This window comes from Salvelinus sp. IW2-2015, linkage group LG9 (assembly GCF_002910315.2).
Source record: "Salvelinus sp. IW2-2015 linkage group LG9, ASM291031v2, whole genome shotgun sequence".
In the NCBI taxonomy this organism is placed as follows: Eukaryota; Metazoa; Chordata; class Actinopteri; order Salmoniformes; family Salmonidae; genus Salvelinus; species Salvelinus sp. IW2-2015.
Window position 1 is genome coordinate 7,552,171 of NC_036849.1, and position 17,565 is coordinate 7,569,735.

The 17,565-nt window shown below is 41.8% G+C and overlaps 1 protein-coding gene across 1 annotated transcript in view; it reads left to right on the forward strand.

Annotated features, from left to right (window-relative positions):
* ttc6 (tetratricopeptide repeat domain 6) overlaps window positions 1-16,265 on the forward strand; it is a 29,467-nt gene extending 13,202 nt beyond the window's left edge. Inside the window, exons 22-31 of the mRNA XM_070445113.1 lie at window positions 227-376; window positions 640-780; window positions 2,059-2,172; window positions 7,804-7,923; window positions 8,607-8,680; window positions 9,818-10,028; window positions 10,883-11,035; window positions 13,285-13,458; window positions 13,680-13,905; window positions 15,955-16,265. Of these exons, the coding sequence (XP_070301214.1) occupies window positions 227-376; window positions 640-780; window positions 2,059-2,172; window positions 7,804-7,923; window positions 8,607-8,680; window positions 9,818-10,028; window positions 10,883-11,035; window positions 13,285-13,458; window positions 13,680-13,905; window positions 15,955-16,088 (1,497 nt within the window). The 3' untranslated portion in view covers window positions 16,089-16,265. The remainder of the gene's footprint in view (window positions 1-226; window positions 377-639; window positions 781-2,058; window positions 2,173-7,803; window positions 7,924-8,606; window positions 8,681-9,817; window positions 10,029-10,882; window positions 11,036-13,284; window positions 13,459-13,679; window positions 13,906-15,954) is intronic.
* Window positions 16,266-17,565: the final 1,300 nt, after the last annotated feature.

Here is a 17,565-nt window from a genome sequence, read left to right on the forward strand (position 1 = left end):
TGTCTTCTAACCGTCAAATCTCAAGCTGTTTCTCTTTTGCAAGGCTTTTTTTTCTCTTCTCTTTTTTCATGCAGTGAAACACCTGTTGTTCATGTTACATAACACATTAACTAGGTACATGCTGTGATTTTGAAATAGTCTATGGTACAGTACATACTGACCTGGCAACGGCCTCCTTCACCAAACTAACACCCCCATTTGAAGATACTGTAATGTTTTCTGACAGGCTTTTGATGCGTTCAGCAACGCAGTGAAGATGAACCCTGACTATGCAGATGCGTACCACCAGCGTGGGCTCTGTCGTATGCGCCTGCAGCAGTCCAAGAGTGTTCAGGACTTCAACAGAGCCCTCTTCATCAACCCCAACCTGTTCCAGGTAGAGGCTCCGTAACCACTGGTTCTCTGGAACTCACTGTCCACCCATGTACAGTATAAGGCTGAATCCTAAATTGCACCTTATTACCTACACAGTGCGCTACTTTTGACCAGGGCCCATAGGGAATAGGGTGTCATTTGGGATGCAGGCTAAATGTACTGTAAAGCCTAAATGTATCTGAAACCACATTATACAGAAGCAGTGCAATGGAACACATTGTGTGGAATTGTTGTGAATGGAGTACATTGTGTCTGAATTTCAAGGTGTATCTGAGCCGTGCAGCCTTCTATGGCGCTAAAGGGCGCTATTCAAAGGCCATCCTGAACTGCAACGAAGCCATTAAGATCCAGCCCAAGAGTGTCAGGGTCTACCTGTATAGAGGAGCACTTAAATTCTACCTGAAGGTGAGATAAATGGGATGCCTTCCTTTGTTGTCTATTGTTGCATCTTAGATGCTGGGTTCTTTACCGATGACTCCGAGAAGTTGTTAATTTGTTTAACAACGGAATATGTTTATTATCAGGTATGAAGGTAAGACCCAGATGCAGACCACGTCGAATATAAACAATAGTTTAATTGACAAACAAGACGAAATGGCAACAGACCAACAGAGAACACAGGTATAAATACACAGGGGATAAAGGGTAAGATGGGCGACACATGGAGGGGGGTGGAGACAATCACAAAGACAGGTGAAACAGATCAGGGTTTGACGTTTATTTCACATTCACACAGGCAACACAGCTAGCCATCACTCTTTGCTTCTTCAGCCTTGCCTCTCATTAGCCAATCACATTCTTTAGAGGGCAGTAACCCAATTACTATTTGTTCATTCAAGCGATAACCCTCTTTGGAATGAATTTGATTGGTTATTCTGAATAATAACGTTTCCAATACACCACCTCTATGAATGTAATGTTGTCTATGATTGCAATGCAGAGTAGGATGATTCACCTCACCACTTGAAAGTGGCTGAGAGATTATATCTCTTCTAGGGTCTTTTACTCACCATTTACTGTTGTGAAAGAGTGGTCATAGAGTCCAATGAGGGCAGATAGGGTCCTGTAATGAAAGCTCTTATTGTTCATGGCTAGATTAAGAGTTATCAATATTGCCATTGCCAGTCATTTTCTTATTTTCATTTTGTGAGGTATAAAAAAACAGTTTTATCAGTATTTTTTAATTAATTTCTAGGGTGGTTATTACCTTTGAGAGGACCGTTGTCTTCTTTCATCCGGTTATTGAAACAGGATATAAAGAGTTGTGTGAAGAGAGAAGGTTGATAATAATATAATTATGGGATTTAGCAGACACTTTTATCCAAAGCGACTTACAGTCAAGCGTGCATACATTTTACGTATGGGAGGTCCTGGGATCGAGCCCACTGTCCTGGCATTGTGCCATGCTCTACCAACTGAGATAATGTGTCATATTGGCCTGTGAGAAACCTCAACCAACTGTATTGTCCCAAGGCTCTGTGATAAACATTTTATTTTTTTATTATGTGTTTGTACTTTCTGTCTTTCCACCACACTTTTTTTAAAACTCTTGTCAGTTCAGTTGAGACCTACTTCTCTCTATGCCTCTGGCGCTCAGCCATTAGAGAGTGAGCAGAGCTGCATGACTGTGTGCAATGTTCAGTAGTGTTCTTTGTGTTTAAATTTAGAACGCTTTTGTTTCAGGTGTACAAAGGGGCCGTGGAGGACCTGACCATGGCCCTGAGGATAGACAAAACCTGCTCATTTGCACACTACAACCGTGGAGTGTGTTATCAGCAACTCAAGGAATATGAATTGGTCGGTTTGGGTTTTCTCTTTTTCTTTTCACGTTTGTTGTTTCTAAAGCGCCCTTATGGGAAAACCACATGATTTCACATGTGGAAAATCACATGATTTCACATGTGACATTTCCACATGTTTTGTACATGTGAAACCATGTGTTTTTGGAACAATTCACATGTGATGATGTGGATTTTCACATGTGAAATCATATGAAACCATGTTTATGGAACACTTCACATGTGACATAGTGTTTTGCTATATATTTTCTGTCAATCGTGATGCACTTTGTTAGGCTACTTTTTGGCCTGCAAATACACTTAGCATGCCTCAGTTGCAATTGCATTTAAAGTTATAGGATACTTTAGATGCGCTTATTATACTGAACAAAAACATAAATGCAACATTCAACAATTTCTAAGATTTTACTGAGATACAGTTCATATAAGGAAGTCAGTCAATTGAAATAAATGCATTAGGCCCGAATCTATGGATTTCATGACTGGAAATACAAATATGCATCTGTTGGTTACAGATAATTGTTTTTTTTTTACCTTTCTAGGACACGCGTTCCACTAGCGGAACCCCCCCTCCAACATTCCGCTGAAAAGGCGGAAATTCTAAAATATTTTTGGGAAATATTTAACTTTCACACATTAACATCTTGTTAATCTACCCATCGTGTCAGATTTTTAAAAATGTTTTACAGCGAAAACACAACATATATTTATGTTAGCTCACCACCATATCCAAAAAACACACAGCCATTTTTCCCAGCAAAGATAGCTTTCACAAAACCCAGAAATAGAGATAAAATTAATCACTAACCTTTGAACATCTTCATCAGATGACACTCATATGACATCATGTTACACAATACATTTATGTTTTGTTCGATAATGTGCATATTTATATCCACAAATCTCAGTTTACATTGGCGCCATGTTCAGAAATGCCTCCAAAATATCCGGAGTAATTACAGAGAGCTATGTCAAATAACAGAAATACTCATCATAAACTTTGATGAAAGATACATGTTTTACATATAATTAAAGATACACTGGTTCTTAATGCAACCGCTGTGTCAGATTAAAAAAAAACTTTAGTAAAAAGCACACCGTGCAATAATCGGAGACGGCGCTCAGATAGAAACAACATTTCTCCGCCATGTTGGAGTCAACAGAAATACGAAATTACATCATAAATATTCCCTTACCTTTGATGATCTTTCATCAGAATGCAGTGCCAGGAATCCTAGTTCCACAATAAATCGTTGTTTTGTTCGATAATGTCCATTACTTATGTCGAATTAGCAACTTTAGCTAGCATGTGTAGTACACGTGTCCAAACACTTGCGCAAGTGAACGCAAACTTCGGATGAAAACTTCAAAAAGTTATATTACAAGTCGAATAAACTGGTCAAACTTAGTTGAGAATCTATCTTCAGGATGTTGTTATCATATATATCCAATAACGTCCCAAACGGAGCATTTCTTCATGTCTGTAAAAGTAATGGCACACATTGACATCCCATGTCTAGCGTGCGTGACCAGGAACTGGCAATCTGCCAGACCAGTGACTCAAATAGCTCCCATCTGGCCCCACATCACACTAGAGGCTTCATTCCACATTCTACTGACTGTTGACATCTAGTGGAAGGCGTATGAAGTGCAAACAGATCCATAAATTACAGGGATTTGAATAGGCGATGACTTTCACATCGACCCTTTTCAGAATTTTCACTTCCTGTTTGGAAGTTTGCCTGCCATATGAGTTATGTTATACACACAGACATAATTCAAACAGTTTTAGAAACTTCAGAGTGTTTTCTATCCAATAGTAATAATAATATGCATATATTATCATCTGGGACAGAGTAGGAGGCCGTTCAATTTGGGCACCAATTAATCTAAAAGTTTGCTGCTTCAGTGTCTTTAGATATTTTGTCAGATGTTACTATGGAATACTGAAGTATAATTACAAGCATTTCATAAGTGTCAAAGGCCTTTATTGACAATTACATGAAGTTGATGCAAAGAGTCAATATTTGTAGTGTTGACCCTTCTTTTTCAAGACCTCTGCAATCCTCCCTGGCATGCTATCAATTAACTTCTGGGCCACATCCTGACTGATGGCAGCCCATTCTTGCATGATAAATGCTTGAAATTTGTCAGAATTTGTGGGTTTTGTTTATCCACCCGCCTCTTGAGGATTGACTACAAGTTCTCAATGGGATTAAGGTCTGTGGAGTTTCCTGGACATGGACCCAAAATATTTATGTTTTGTTCCCCGAGCCAGCATGCTCCATCATTCTGGAAAAGGCATTGTTCATCACCAAACTGTTCCTGGATGGTTGGGAGAAGTTGCTCTCGGAGGATGTGTTGGTACCATTCTTTATTCATGGCTGTGTTCTTAGGAAATATAGTGAGTGAGCCGACTCCCTTGGCTGAGAAGCAACCCCACACATGAACGGTCTCAGGATGCTTGACTGTTTTTTTAGCCCCTTTTTCTCAGTATCCAATTGGTAGAAGTTACTGTCTTGTCTCATCGCTGCAACTCCCGTACGGACTCGGGAGAATCGAAGGTCGAGAGCCATGTGTCCTCCGAACCACAACCCAACCAAGCCGCACTGCTTCTTGACACAATGCACATCCAACCCGGAAGCCAGCCGCACCAATGTGTCGGAGGAAACACCGTACACCTAGCGACCTGGTCAGCGTGCACTGCGCCCGGCCCGCCACAGGAGTCGCTAGTGCGCGACGAGGATATCCCTGCTGGCCAAACCCTCCCTAACCCGGACGACGCTGGGCCAATTGTGCGCCGCCCCATGGGCCTCCCGGTCGCGGCCGGCTGCGACAGAGCCTGGGCTCGAACCCAGAGTCTCTGGTGGCACAGCTAGCACTGCGATGCAGTGCCTTAGACCACTGCACCACCCGGGAGGCCAGGATGCTTTACTGTTGGCATGACACAGGACTGATGGTAGCGCTCACCTTGTCTTCTCCGGACAAGCTTTTTCCGGATACCCCAAACAATTGGAAAGGGGATTCATCAGAGAAAATGACTTTACCCCAGTCCTCATCAGTCCAATCCCTGTACCTTTTGCAGAATATCAGTCTGTCCCTGATGTTTTTCCTGGAGAGAAGTGGCTTCTTTGCTGCCCTTCTTGACACCAAGCCATCCTCCAAAAGTCTTCGCCTCATTGTGCGTGCAGATGCACTCACACCTGCCTGCTGCCATTCCTGAGCAAGCTCTGTACTGGTGGTGCCCCGATCCCGCAGCTGAATCAACTTTAGGAGACGGTCCTGGCGCTTGCTGGACTTTCTTGGGCACTCTGAAGCCTTCACAACAATTGAACCACTCTCCTTGAAGTTCTTGATGATCCGATAAAGGGTTGATTTAGGTGCAATCTTACTGGCAGCAATATCCTTGCCTGTGAAGCCCTTTTTGTGCAAAGCAATGATGACGGCACGTGTTTCCTTGCAGGTAACCATGATTGACAGAGGAAGAACAATGATTCCAAGCACCACCCTCCTTTTGAAGCTTCCAGTCTGTTATTCGAACTCAATCAGCATGACAGAGTGATCTCCAGCCTTGTCCTCGTCAACACTCACAGCTGTGTTAACGAGAGAATCACTGACATGATCTCACCTGGTCCTTTTGTGGCAGGGCTGAAATGCGGTGGAAATGTTTTTTGGGGGATTCAGTTCATTTGCATGGCAAAGGGGGACTTTGCAATTAATCTGATCACTCTTCATAACATTCTGGAGTATATGCAAATTGCCATCATACAAACTGAGGCAGCAGACTTTGTGAAAATTAATATTTGTGTCATTCTCAAAACTTTTGGCCCCGACTACATTTCAAAGTGCAATAAAGCCGCATTCACATGCTAGTCGGAACTGATATTTCCAACTTGCTAATTTGCAATCTATTAATAAAGCAATCTATTAATATGTTTTTTTAACTATAATTTGTTCACAAGTATGATAGCTGTAGTTTATGGTTTACGCAACTTGTTGTTCGTTAGCCAATGACTTCAAAGCATGTGAATGCATCCAATTTATGACTTAACAACTGCTAAATTTCCACCTCCCACATGGTTACGAACGCAGCATTAAATTGAATATATTGGGTAGAGAAATGTACCATTTTACTAAATTATCCGCACATGTACCCTAAAAGGTACTGACCAGTACCATACGTTCCTATGTGTACATCTGAAGGTACCTTATGTATACTTTTGACTTTTCTGTACAACAGGGAGCAACAGTGCAGTTACATCTCCGACACTGCCAAAACACCATCTAACCTACAAAATATTGGGTAGAAAAATGTCCCATTATACCTACAAGGTACCGAACTGTACCATGTGTGTTCACATATGTACCTGTGAAGTGTACCTTTGACCTTTTTGTACCCCAGGGAACAACACTGTAGTGTACATTAACCGTACCATTATTTATTTAGTGTGGTAATACTGAGTATACAAAACATTAAGAACGCCTGCTCTTTCCATGACAGACTGACCAGGTGAATCCAGGTAAAAGCTATGATCCCTTATTGATGTAATTGTTAAATCCACTTCAAACCGTGTAGATAAAGGAGAGAAGACAGGTTAAAGAAGGATTTTTAAGTCTTGAGACAATTGAGACGTGGATTGTGTATGTGTGCCATTCAGAAGGTTAAAGGGCAAGACAAAATATTTAAGTGCCTTTGATCGGGGTATGGTAGTAGGTGCCAGGCGCACCGGTTTGAGTGTGTCAAGAACTGCAACGCTGTTGGGTTTTTCACGCTCAACAGTTTCCCGTCTGCATCAAGAATGGTCCACTACCCAATTGACATCCAGTCAACTTGACACAACTGTGTGAGGGATTGGAGTCAAAATGGGCCAGCATGCCTGTGGAACGCTTTCTACACCTTGTAGAGTCCATGCCCCGACGAATTGAGTCTGTTCTGAGAGCAAAAGGCCATGGTGCAACTCAATATTATGAAGATATTCCTAATGTTTGGTTTACTCAGTGTATGTTCTAAGCTATAAGTATGAAGCTGGTGGCACTGCAGAAACATCGCTCCACTTCCACCAAGAGGTTGCAAGTTCAAATCCCCAAATAATGAATGTACACTATACTATGTCAAGTGTCCTTGAGCACTGATAGTTTTACATTGGTGGTGATAATTGGACAATTATTTACGTTATTCTTGGCAGCTTTTAAGAAAGGGCAGAAATGCATTCTTGTCAATAAGTCTGTGGACTGTATCTTTTCCACACTCACAGATCTGATGGTATAGTTGCACAGCGACCGAGAGGTTGAGAGTTCAAATCCCATTTAAGGCTCAGTCCCAATTGTGGTCACAGTACAAGCTTTTACAGTAATTGAAATCAGAATACAGCAGTATACTGTCACTTCATAGAAATAACACCTTTTAAGATTTTGTGTGTGTTTTTTCTGTAAGAGACAGGTTTGTGTTAGGAAAGAAGTGCTCCAACCATCTATAATTAATGTGTTTTAATTCGTAATCTGTGTGTCAGCCAACATCTTGGTTATGCTCCTGTCCATGCTCCTATGTTACATACATGTGTTTATGTCCCTTGCTGCTAGTACATCAGTTCTTTATTGTCATAGCTGTTGTTTCCTATTGATCTCTCAGGCTCTTAGAGACTATGGGATTGTCCTCCTCCTTCCCAGCAAGAAGGAGATTGACCTGAAGGTCTTGATCAATCGTGCCCTTCTCTACGTGGAGCTGAGTGACCATCACAATGCCTTACAGGTAGTGTCCTGTAGCTAGCATCGTCAACAGGCATTGTTAACTGTGCAAACACTCAAACTCACTGAGCCCAGGCCGGACAGATATATTAGACAGAGAGACTTTGGGTCATTGTACAGGTGTAGGATCTTAATTTGATCACCCTGTTGCAGGACAACTCTCCTGCAATTCACTTTCCACTTAGAAATGTCAGACTTTATTTCCGCTTACGAAAAATGTATCAACCCCTACAAAAATGTCCATTATAATCCACATAATATTTCACATTTCCTGTTGCTGCAAGATTATTTTCCTGGTGGAGCGAATTGTCTCAAATTAAGATTCTGCATCTGTAGAATGGTTGTATGAATTAGACAAAGAGACTATGGGACATAGGTTGTAAGTATTACTACTGGACGTGGTAGATAGGTTGTATATGCTAGGACATGATAGATAGATTGTATGCATTCGCCATAGGCGATGAGTTATCTCACATTGTTCAATCATTCATCACAAGCAGGGTTAGCGTTGATTGCATATCTCTGTTTCTTTATTCCTATTCATGCCATGATACCATTGGAGTGTACATAGCAATATCACATAGTAATGTGTTAGGTAGCACCACAATCATCATCTACCTGTTCATCTGTTCATCCATGGTGTCTTCACTTAACTTGTTGTTGTGGTGTACTGTCTTTGTCCTGCAGGATTTCAAAGATGCCTCCTTGAGAAGTCCAGAGGACGCCACCATCTATCATGCCCTAGGAGTCTACCATCACAGGTCTCTCCCCTCACACACTCAGTATAGACACCCTAACACCTTATCCCCACCCAAGGACATGTTATTCTTCCCAAGCATCTCTACTTTCAGGGTTTGATAGTATAGTCCATGCAGTATCTCAAATTGTTATCCAGACCATGCTATTAATTTCCTTTTTTCCTTGTTATTCATCATTTCCAGTTAGGCCTCCAGTCGGAAATCCAGATTATGCTGCCGTTAATAGTGAATTAATATTTGTGTGTTGCCTGAAGAGACCATAAACACTGCATGACCTTTTATGAAGAATGATTTATGATTTCAATTAATAACTTTAATGGTTATTGTTCTAAAGTGGTCATGATGTGTGAAGAAGATGGGGAAATCAATGTAGTGTTGCAACATTGACCCACAGGGCAAATCCTTGAAACACACTGAATGTGTAAGACAGTCTCTCATCTTACTGTTGGACACGTTGTAGTCAGGCTACCAGTGTTGGGAAGAGCAGAAATCATCCAGACTGTCTCTCTACTCTCCCTGTGTACAGAACATAGAAGAATAAAACAGAATATCTATTTAGAGAGGTTCTCACAGAGAAATCCCATTGGGCCTGTTAACATCTTTCAAATTGCTGAGGGAATGTTCAAAACCGTATTAAAAGCAGGTTGTTCACGCCGAGCTGAAACATGGCTCTCAGAGAGTTGGGGGGAGAGAAAAAGAAACCGAGAGTGTTTCTGAGAAAAAGAGACGCGTAGAGGAGCAGCACTCAGCGAGGTCATTCAGACATGCTCTGTTGAAAGGTGTGATCTTCCTGACAGTGTCGTTCCCCCTTCTTATGAGACATGTTTTAGAATGGGGGTATTATAGGTAATGGTATTGACCCAGAGCACCTATACTGGGGTGCACCTACTCCTTTGGGAACTGTGGTCATTTGGAGAGTGTTAATGGACGTGGAGTAGAGTAGTGGTTATTGCTCATCCGCTAGCCTGAACAAGTACTGTTTTTCACAGGATCTTTAATGTGCCCAGTTAGATGGGCGGTGAAGTTTATTTTCTACGGGAATGGATTTTAAGAGCATACTGCTTTAACAACATCTTATAATGAACTCTATGACCTGTGTGTGTGTGTGTCCGTGCGTGCGTGCTTGGGTGTGTCCTCTAGGCTGGGTCAGCTCCAGGAGTCAGTAGAAGCCTACAGCCAGGCCATGCAGATCAGCCCGTTCTTCCTAGATGCCTACGTGGGGCGGGGCAACGCCTGCATGGACTACGGCCACACCCAGGCTACCAAACAGGCTCAGAGGGACTTCCTTTCCGCCCTGCACCTCAACCCCCTCTGCTCCAACGCACGCATCTGCCTGGCCTACAACTTCCAGGTAACCCTAACCTCCTAACCCCAAACCCTAACCCTAGCTTCATGTCCATCATCCACATCCTGGTTCAACCTTAACCCTAACCTTAGCCTCAACCCTAACTCTAACCATAGCTTCATGTCCACATCCCGGTTCAACCCCGACCCTAGCCTTAACCTCAACCCTAACTCTAACCATAGCTTCATGTCCACATCCTGGTTCAACCCTAACCTTAGCCTCAAACACTACCCTAACCCTGAACCTCAACTTGTCACATGGGTATACACAGCTCTGCAGACGTATTATTCAAAGTAGAATCTACTTGGAGAGCAGTGGGTAGTTGACATTATTTTTGTCAATGTGAATAGTCCTTAAAAGCCAAGTGTATTGTGTAATGTGTGTACCCTCACGTATTAAACATTTACTGTACATTGTAAATTAATTCATGTTAATTGCCATATTGCTGAGTGTTGAAGAGCAGACCACTTCTGGCTCTTGTTGCGCTATTTATGATAGGATGAAGAGGGGGTGGATTTACATCAATTCAACCTGGTCAGACATACTTATGTACATAAAATAGCCTTCTTGTGTCTCCATTTTGTGACCAATATCTATTCTTGTACTCACTCCAATCGTGTTGCTAAGATTTGCATTTGACGATTTTAGGATAAAAGAAAACAGGCAACTTTCTATAATGTTTTTAATAAGAAGACAGCTGTCAACATGTCATTTTGTTTAACTGCCATTGTTTAAAAATAGCAAACCAATCCCAGCATTTTGTTAAATGTAAATTGATTTTCACTGTTTAAATTCATGCTTTAGCAGTTGGCAATTTCAAACTTGGTACATAACTCCAATCTGTCCGTGTGCTTTTCCAGGTTTTCGGTTGCTTCCAAAGAGCCTGGAACCAGTTCACAGTGGCAGCAGAGATTGACTCCAAATGCTGGAAGGCATTTGAGGGGAGAGCTGTCATCAACCTGCAGATGGGAAACACCTATGCTGCTTTCCAAGACATTAACATGGCTCTGAAGGTATCACCGTGGCTACATACAGCATCAAACCCATTGATGTTAGTTCTAAGCAGGCTGGTTAGTAATGAGATAAAAGTCACATTTTTCTGTGATTGTTTGGACCTGGTATGTAATGTGGATCCTGTGGGGAATTGCAGTTTCCTGTTTCAGTAATGGATGGCCACTGTGAAGAGAGATAATTGGCTGAATGTCCTCCACTCAGTCAGGAGAGCGTGTTTAGTCCATGTTTATAAAATGCAAGCTGTTGAGTACACTGAGGGAAGACATACTGCCGGTGTATACTGCCATATTCAGCGTTTCAGCAAATTACTTGGACATGATGTATTATAGCTATGTGGTTGGTATTTTGTTTCCGGTCAATCAGGAGATAGAATGCAGGTTGTTGGAGTAAGACTGCCAGTGTTGCTGTATTCAGTGTTTCATCCCTTATGGCAGGGTTTCCCAAACTCGGTCCTGGGGCCCTTACTGGACGCACGTTTTGTTTTTTGCCATAGCACTACGCAGCTGATTATAATAATCCAAGCTTGATGATGCGTTGGTTATGCCTTATAATAATAACTTGGAGATGTTGTATCGTAGCTATATACAGTTGAAGTTTACATACACCTTTGCCAAATACATTTAAACTCAGTTTCACAATTCCTGACATTTAATCCTAGTAAAAATTCCCTGTCTTAGGTCAGTTAGCATCACCACTTTATTTTAAGAATGTGAAATGTCAGAATAATAGTAGAGAGAATGATTTATTTCAGCTTTTATTTCTTTCATCACATTCCCAGTGGGTCAGCAGTTTACATACACTCAATTAGTGTTTGGTAGCATTGCCCTTAAATTGTTTAACTTGGGTCAAACGTTTCGGGTAGCCTTCCACAAGCTTCTCACAATAAGTTGGGTGAATTTTGGCCCATTCCTCTTGACAGAGCTGGTGTAACTGAATCAGGTTTGTAGGCCTCCTTGCTCGCATACGCTTTTTCAGTTCTGCCCACAAATTTTCTATGGGATTGAGGTCAGGGCTTGTGATGGCCACTCCAATACGTTGACTTTGTTGTCCTTAAGCCATTTTGCCACAACGTTGGAAGTATGCTTGGGGTCGTTGTCCATTTGGAAGACCCATTTGCGACCAAGCTTTAACTTCCTGACTGATGTCTTGAGATGTTGCTTCAATATATCCACATAATTTTCCTGGCTCAAGATGCCATCTATTTTGTGAAGTGCACCAGTCCCTCCTGCAGCAAAGCACCCCCACAACATGATGCTGCCAACCCCGTGCTTCACGGTTGGGATGGTGTTCTTCGGCTTGCAAGCTTCCCCCTTTTTCCTCAAACATAACGATGGTCATTATGGCCAAACAGTTCTATTTTTGTTTCATCAGACCAGAGGACATTTCTCCAAAAAGTACGATCTTTGTCCCCATGTGCAGTTGTAAACCATAGTCTGGCTTTTTTTATGGCGGTTTTGTATCAGTGGCTTCTTCCTTGCTGAGCGGCTTTTCCGGTTATGTCGATATAGGACTCGTTTTACTGTGGATATAGATACTTTTGTACCTGTTTCCTCCAGCATCTTCACAAGGTCCTTTGCTGTTGTTCTGGGATTGATTTGCACTTTTCGCACCAAAGTACGTTCATCTCTAAGAGACAGAACTCATCTCCTTCCTGAGCGGTATGACGGCTGCGTGGTCCCATGGTGTTTATACTTGCGTACTATTGTTTGTATAGATGAACGTGGTACCTTCAGGCGTTTGGAAATTGCTCCCAAGGATGAACCAGACTTGTGGAGGTCTACAATTGTTTTTCTGAGGTCTTGGCTGATTTCTTTTGATTTTCCCGTGATGTCAAGCAAAGAGGCACTGAGTTTGAAGGTAGGCCTTGAAATACATCCACAGGTACACCTTCAATTGACTCAAATGATGTCAATTAGCCTAGCAGAAGCTTCTAAAGACATGACATAATTTTCTGGAATTTTCCAAGCTGTTTAAAGGCACAGTCACCTTAGTGTATGTAAACTTCTGACCCACGGAATTGTGATACAGTGAATTTATAAGTGAAATAATCTGTCTGTAAACAATTGTTGGAAAAATGACTTGTCATGCACAAAGTAGATGTCCTAACCGACTTGCCAAAACTATAGTTTGTTAACAAGAACGTGTGGAGTGGTTGAAAAATGAGTTTTAATGACTGTAAATGTAAACTTCTGACTTTAATTGTATTCACTGTGTTATTAACTGTGACCCTGGCCTGGCCTTTCTGTAGCACCATCCTGTGTCAGATCAGCTGCTGACTAACCGAGGGGTGATCAACCAGTTCATGGGGGACAAAGCCAATGCCATGAAAGACTACCAGAGAGCCATCTCACTCAACCCCAAGTACGCCCTGGCCTTCTTCAACGCTGCTAACCTCTACTTCTACAACAGGCAGTTTGAACAGGTAAAATAATTCACTCTAATGGATTTTATTCTGATGTGCTGTCAGTGTCAAGTGTAAAACCTAGTTCACATCCACGGAGCGGTGAAATGTTTTACACTTAAGGGTCATTCACATCCTATAGGATGGGTCTCACTGTATGCATACACTCTCGTCGCTCTTCTCCTTCCTGTGTGCTCCTGTGTGACGGTGGTTCTGTGTGCTCCTGGCTGGTGATCCTCCAGGCCTGTGAGCACTACAGTCGAGCATTTGAGCTGGACCCAGCGGATGAGTCTGCGGTGCTGAACCGGGCCATCACCAGGGCTCTGCTGAGGAAGGTTCCAGAGGCCATCGAGGACTTCTCTGAGGCCCTGAGACTCAACCCTTATTCCTCACACGTGTTCTTCAACCGAGCCAATCTCTACAGCTCCCTGCGCCAGTACAGGAATGCAGAGAAGGACCTCAGTCAAGGTGAGCAGTGAGCAGCAATCAACAGCCTTTTACCACTCGCTCTTTTGTTCCTGGATGGCTGCCCTTGTGTGTGTCTCAATGTGTTTCCTGCTGGATAGAGTTTCTCAGTCCAATGTGTGCTAGGTATTGTACAGAGACTTGTAACACGTTCCGAGGTCAGATGGTTGAATCTTACTGTAGTGTCATTTTGTTGTTGTATTAAGCACTTAATGTGTTTAAATCAGTCTGTCTCGAGGATATTTGATTCAGTGCATTGTGTTGTTGTATTGCGTTGTGTTGTAGGCTATGTGGTAATGAATCAAACCTACAACCATTGCAGGCTCCAGACAACTGAGCCAATAAGTTTTTTTTCTGTATTGAGTTGATTCCCGGATAAGATTCAGTAACTGTAGACAATGATAGCGTTTTCATTTACCCTGGGTGATGAACGGGTGACCCGGCAGGGGGCTAGGACAGCATCTCTGTTGTTCTGTCAGCAGTAGTGCGGAGCGATTAACCGAAATGTCAAGTTATTTTTCTTTTTTTTTATACAGCTAAAAGACCGACGTCGTTTCAGTTATTTGAATTCCATTTAGTTCGTTTTCTTTTCTGTGAGCTTGATGTGCAGTTTCTGTAGAGATAAATCAGATCCAGCCTGAACTGTGTGATGTTGTAGTTTCCAACAGGCCAATATTATACATAGTTTAGCACAGAAAACGTAGTTATTAACTACAATTACCATAATCCATTGCGCGGCCACTTAAACATGTCTGGTCTGTGCGGAGAAGACACCGAGGCTGAGAGAAGAGAGAACTCGTAATCGAAAGGGTAGAGAAAGCAGTTACTTTGCGAGTCTGAAAATACATGATCTAAGTGATTGATAGTTGGTATTCGGCGGGCATAAAAGTATGCCTTATTTACTTTGAAGAAGTACTAAAATTGTGTTTCTGTTAGACAACAGCTCTATATGAGATGATGACTTGGAGTTAAATAAAGTCCTCAAATAAAACAACTATTTTCATAAAGTAATGTGAATAAATGTAGTAGTGGGCAGTCACTACCATCATGGGACTTTTATTCATTCTATTCTGTGTTGTTACATCATTCAACCCACATAATGCATAGTGCATTTAATGTCTAAAAAATGTTATGTCTACTTTTTTAAATGTTATAATCGAACCAAAACCGAACCTCAAAAAGCACTAGTCAGCAGGGCTGTTATGTTTTACCCACTGCTGATGGGACTCTTTCTGGTACCATTATTACACACTTGTATTGTATATAGGACAACATTGTCATGTCTGGTGTTGCAAACTGTAAAGTCAATTTTAGGCACAAGCTAGCCTACCATCTTACCTCTGTACAGACAAGGCATATTCTCTCTCTCTCAATCACTCACTCTCTCACAATATGCACCACCGTCTCTGAAGACTAGTCTACAGATTACGTCCCCCTGCTGCCGTTACTCCGAGAGAAAATCTTCTCTCTTTTTGTTTTGGGTGTCAAAATAACTGGCCAATAGTTGGAAATAAAAACACCCAATTAAACAAAGCAAAGGACAGTGGCACAGTGCAGTGACACCCCTCACTGGCAGACAGACAACCCCAAGACCAAGAAGAAGGCCACTTATTTTTCATGAGACATGAGGCAGCTTGAGTTTCCATGGTGATGATACAAACCTATAATAATAGATTTTCAGCAGGACAGAATGAGCATGAGGATTCATCCAACAAATGGAATCATTGTGGGTGTTGATGGAACCAACTCTGTCGTGCTTATGATTTAGAGAAAATCAGTTAAATTAGTTCAGTTCCACTGATTCAGTGAATGAATGTTTTTTTTTAGGTGTTGTAGCAGACTTGAATGTGTTGTTAAAAGAGTAATTGCATGGAACTGAATCAAATCTTAATTTGATTAGTAGTTTTAGCTGAGACCAAGACCGTTCGATTCATAAAGTGTACGTGGAGAAGTGGAGGATTCATGTGTCATGACTAGAAATACTATAGCTAGCTATAAATAGACACCCTCAAACTTTCTGGTCTTGGTCTTTAAAGTACATGTATTCCCTAGCTCTTCTCCTCCAGCCCAACGATGCCCTGGTCTACAAGCTCCGTGCTGATGTCAGAGGCCACCTGGGCTTGACTGACCAAGCGATGCAGGACTATAAAACAGCAGTGGAGCTCCAAGAGGCACTGGAGGGCTGAGATGAGCCAACCCCATATTAGCGATACTATACCATCTGTTTCCTTATGATGCTACTCTACAGTTTCAGACCTACTGGTCATGGTTATGGTTGACTGAGGAAACAGATGCTGTTCATCAAAATGTATACTTTGTGATATATTGGGCATCAGAATCTTCAATATTTGTTATATTTGTTGTAATATGTTTATTAAAACTTCTATGACATTCACGTGAGTGTTTTATGAGTAGTCTTTAATGTGCAATCCTGTCTTAAAGGTCCAATGCAGACATTTTTGTCTCAATATCAAATAGTTTCTGGGTAACAATTAAAGAGATTGAACGGGATCTTTAGCACGTTGAAATTTGTAACGTATTGTATGAATTGGAATTTGACTTATTAAAAAATATATATATAATCAGGACGTAACATATCATATGCAATTGATGACGTTCTACACAATTGTGCACAATTTTCAGGGACCCGTTTTGGCTCGTGAGCACTACTTTTTGGCTTGTGAGCACTACTACTGACTGAAATGATATAAAACCTTTAAAAAGCATCTTTAAGTATCTTACTGTGATTAGTGTCACAAAACTTTTATAATGCGTTTTTAAGTTGTCCTCCACAATGAAATGGGGGGAGGGGGGGTTGGACCACATGGATCTGTCTCCATCTGTTTGTATGTCCGTTAGTACGTTAGTCACACACAATCCGGGTTACGGCACCAGTGAAACCGACATCAGTTTGCAGCTCACGGTATATCTTTCTCCACTGTTCCTGTCCCCATACCGTGCTCCAACCAGTGATCCTCTTCTCGCAAACACACGTGAACGTCCTCCTTGACAACGTACCAACTGTTTGAGCTATACAAAAGGTACCAATTGGATTGCTCCATCAGCAACATTTCAAGCAGGCTGTGAAGTGAGCTTACGGGCACGTTCTTAACTCTGTTACATATGTAACCTGATAACTAGCTGTTATTGGCAGAGAGGTTTGAAACTCTCTTTGTTAATGGTCTATTAACATACACTGGTGATGTCGCCAGGCAGGCCAAAACTCCACCCATGCAAAACACCCTGAAAAGGCGGTCTTTTCAAACAGCTTTTACACTAAAAGGGTATTATCAAAATGTTCACAATTTCACAGTGTGGAAATACAGTATAAATAAAACACAGGAAAATCACGTTTTTGAGGTTATTTGAATTGCTTTGTGCCAAGTTCAATATCTCCCTTCATGAATTCCCCTGAGAGGTTATTAACTGCTTGTGATTGAATCAGAGAGAGACCATTTTGTCTCCGCATACACAGTATCCCAACAAACAAACACAGCGGTAGTATTTCCTTGGCTTTGGAGCTCTTTCCCAGTTAAGGACCTGGGTTATTTCTTGCCCATCCAAATCAGCTGAGTCAGTCTCCATAAAACAGGAGCTATATAGAGAGAGGAAAGAGAAGGAGGCCTGTGGAGTATAAAAAACACCTGCCAAATGAACTGGCGT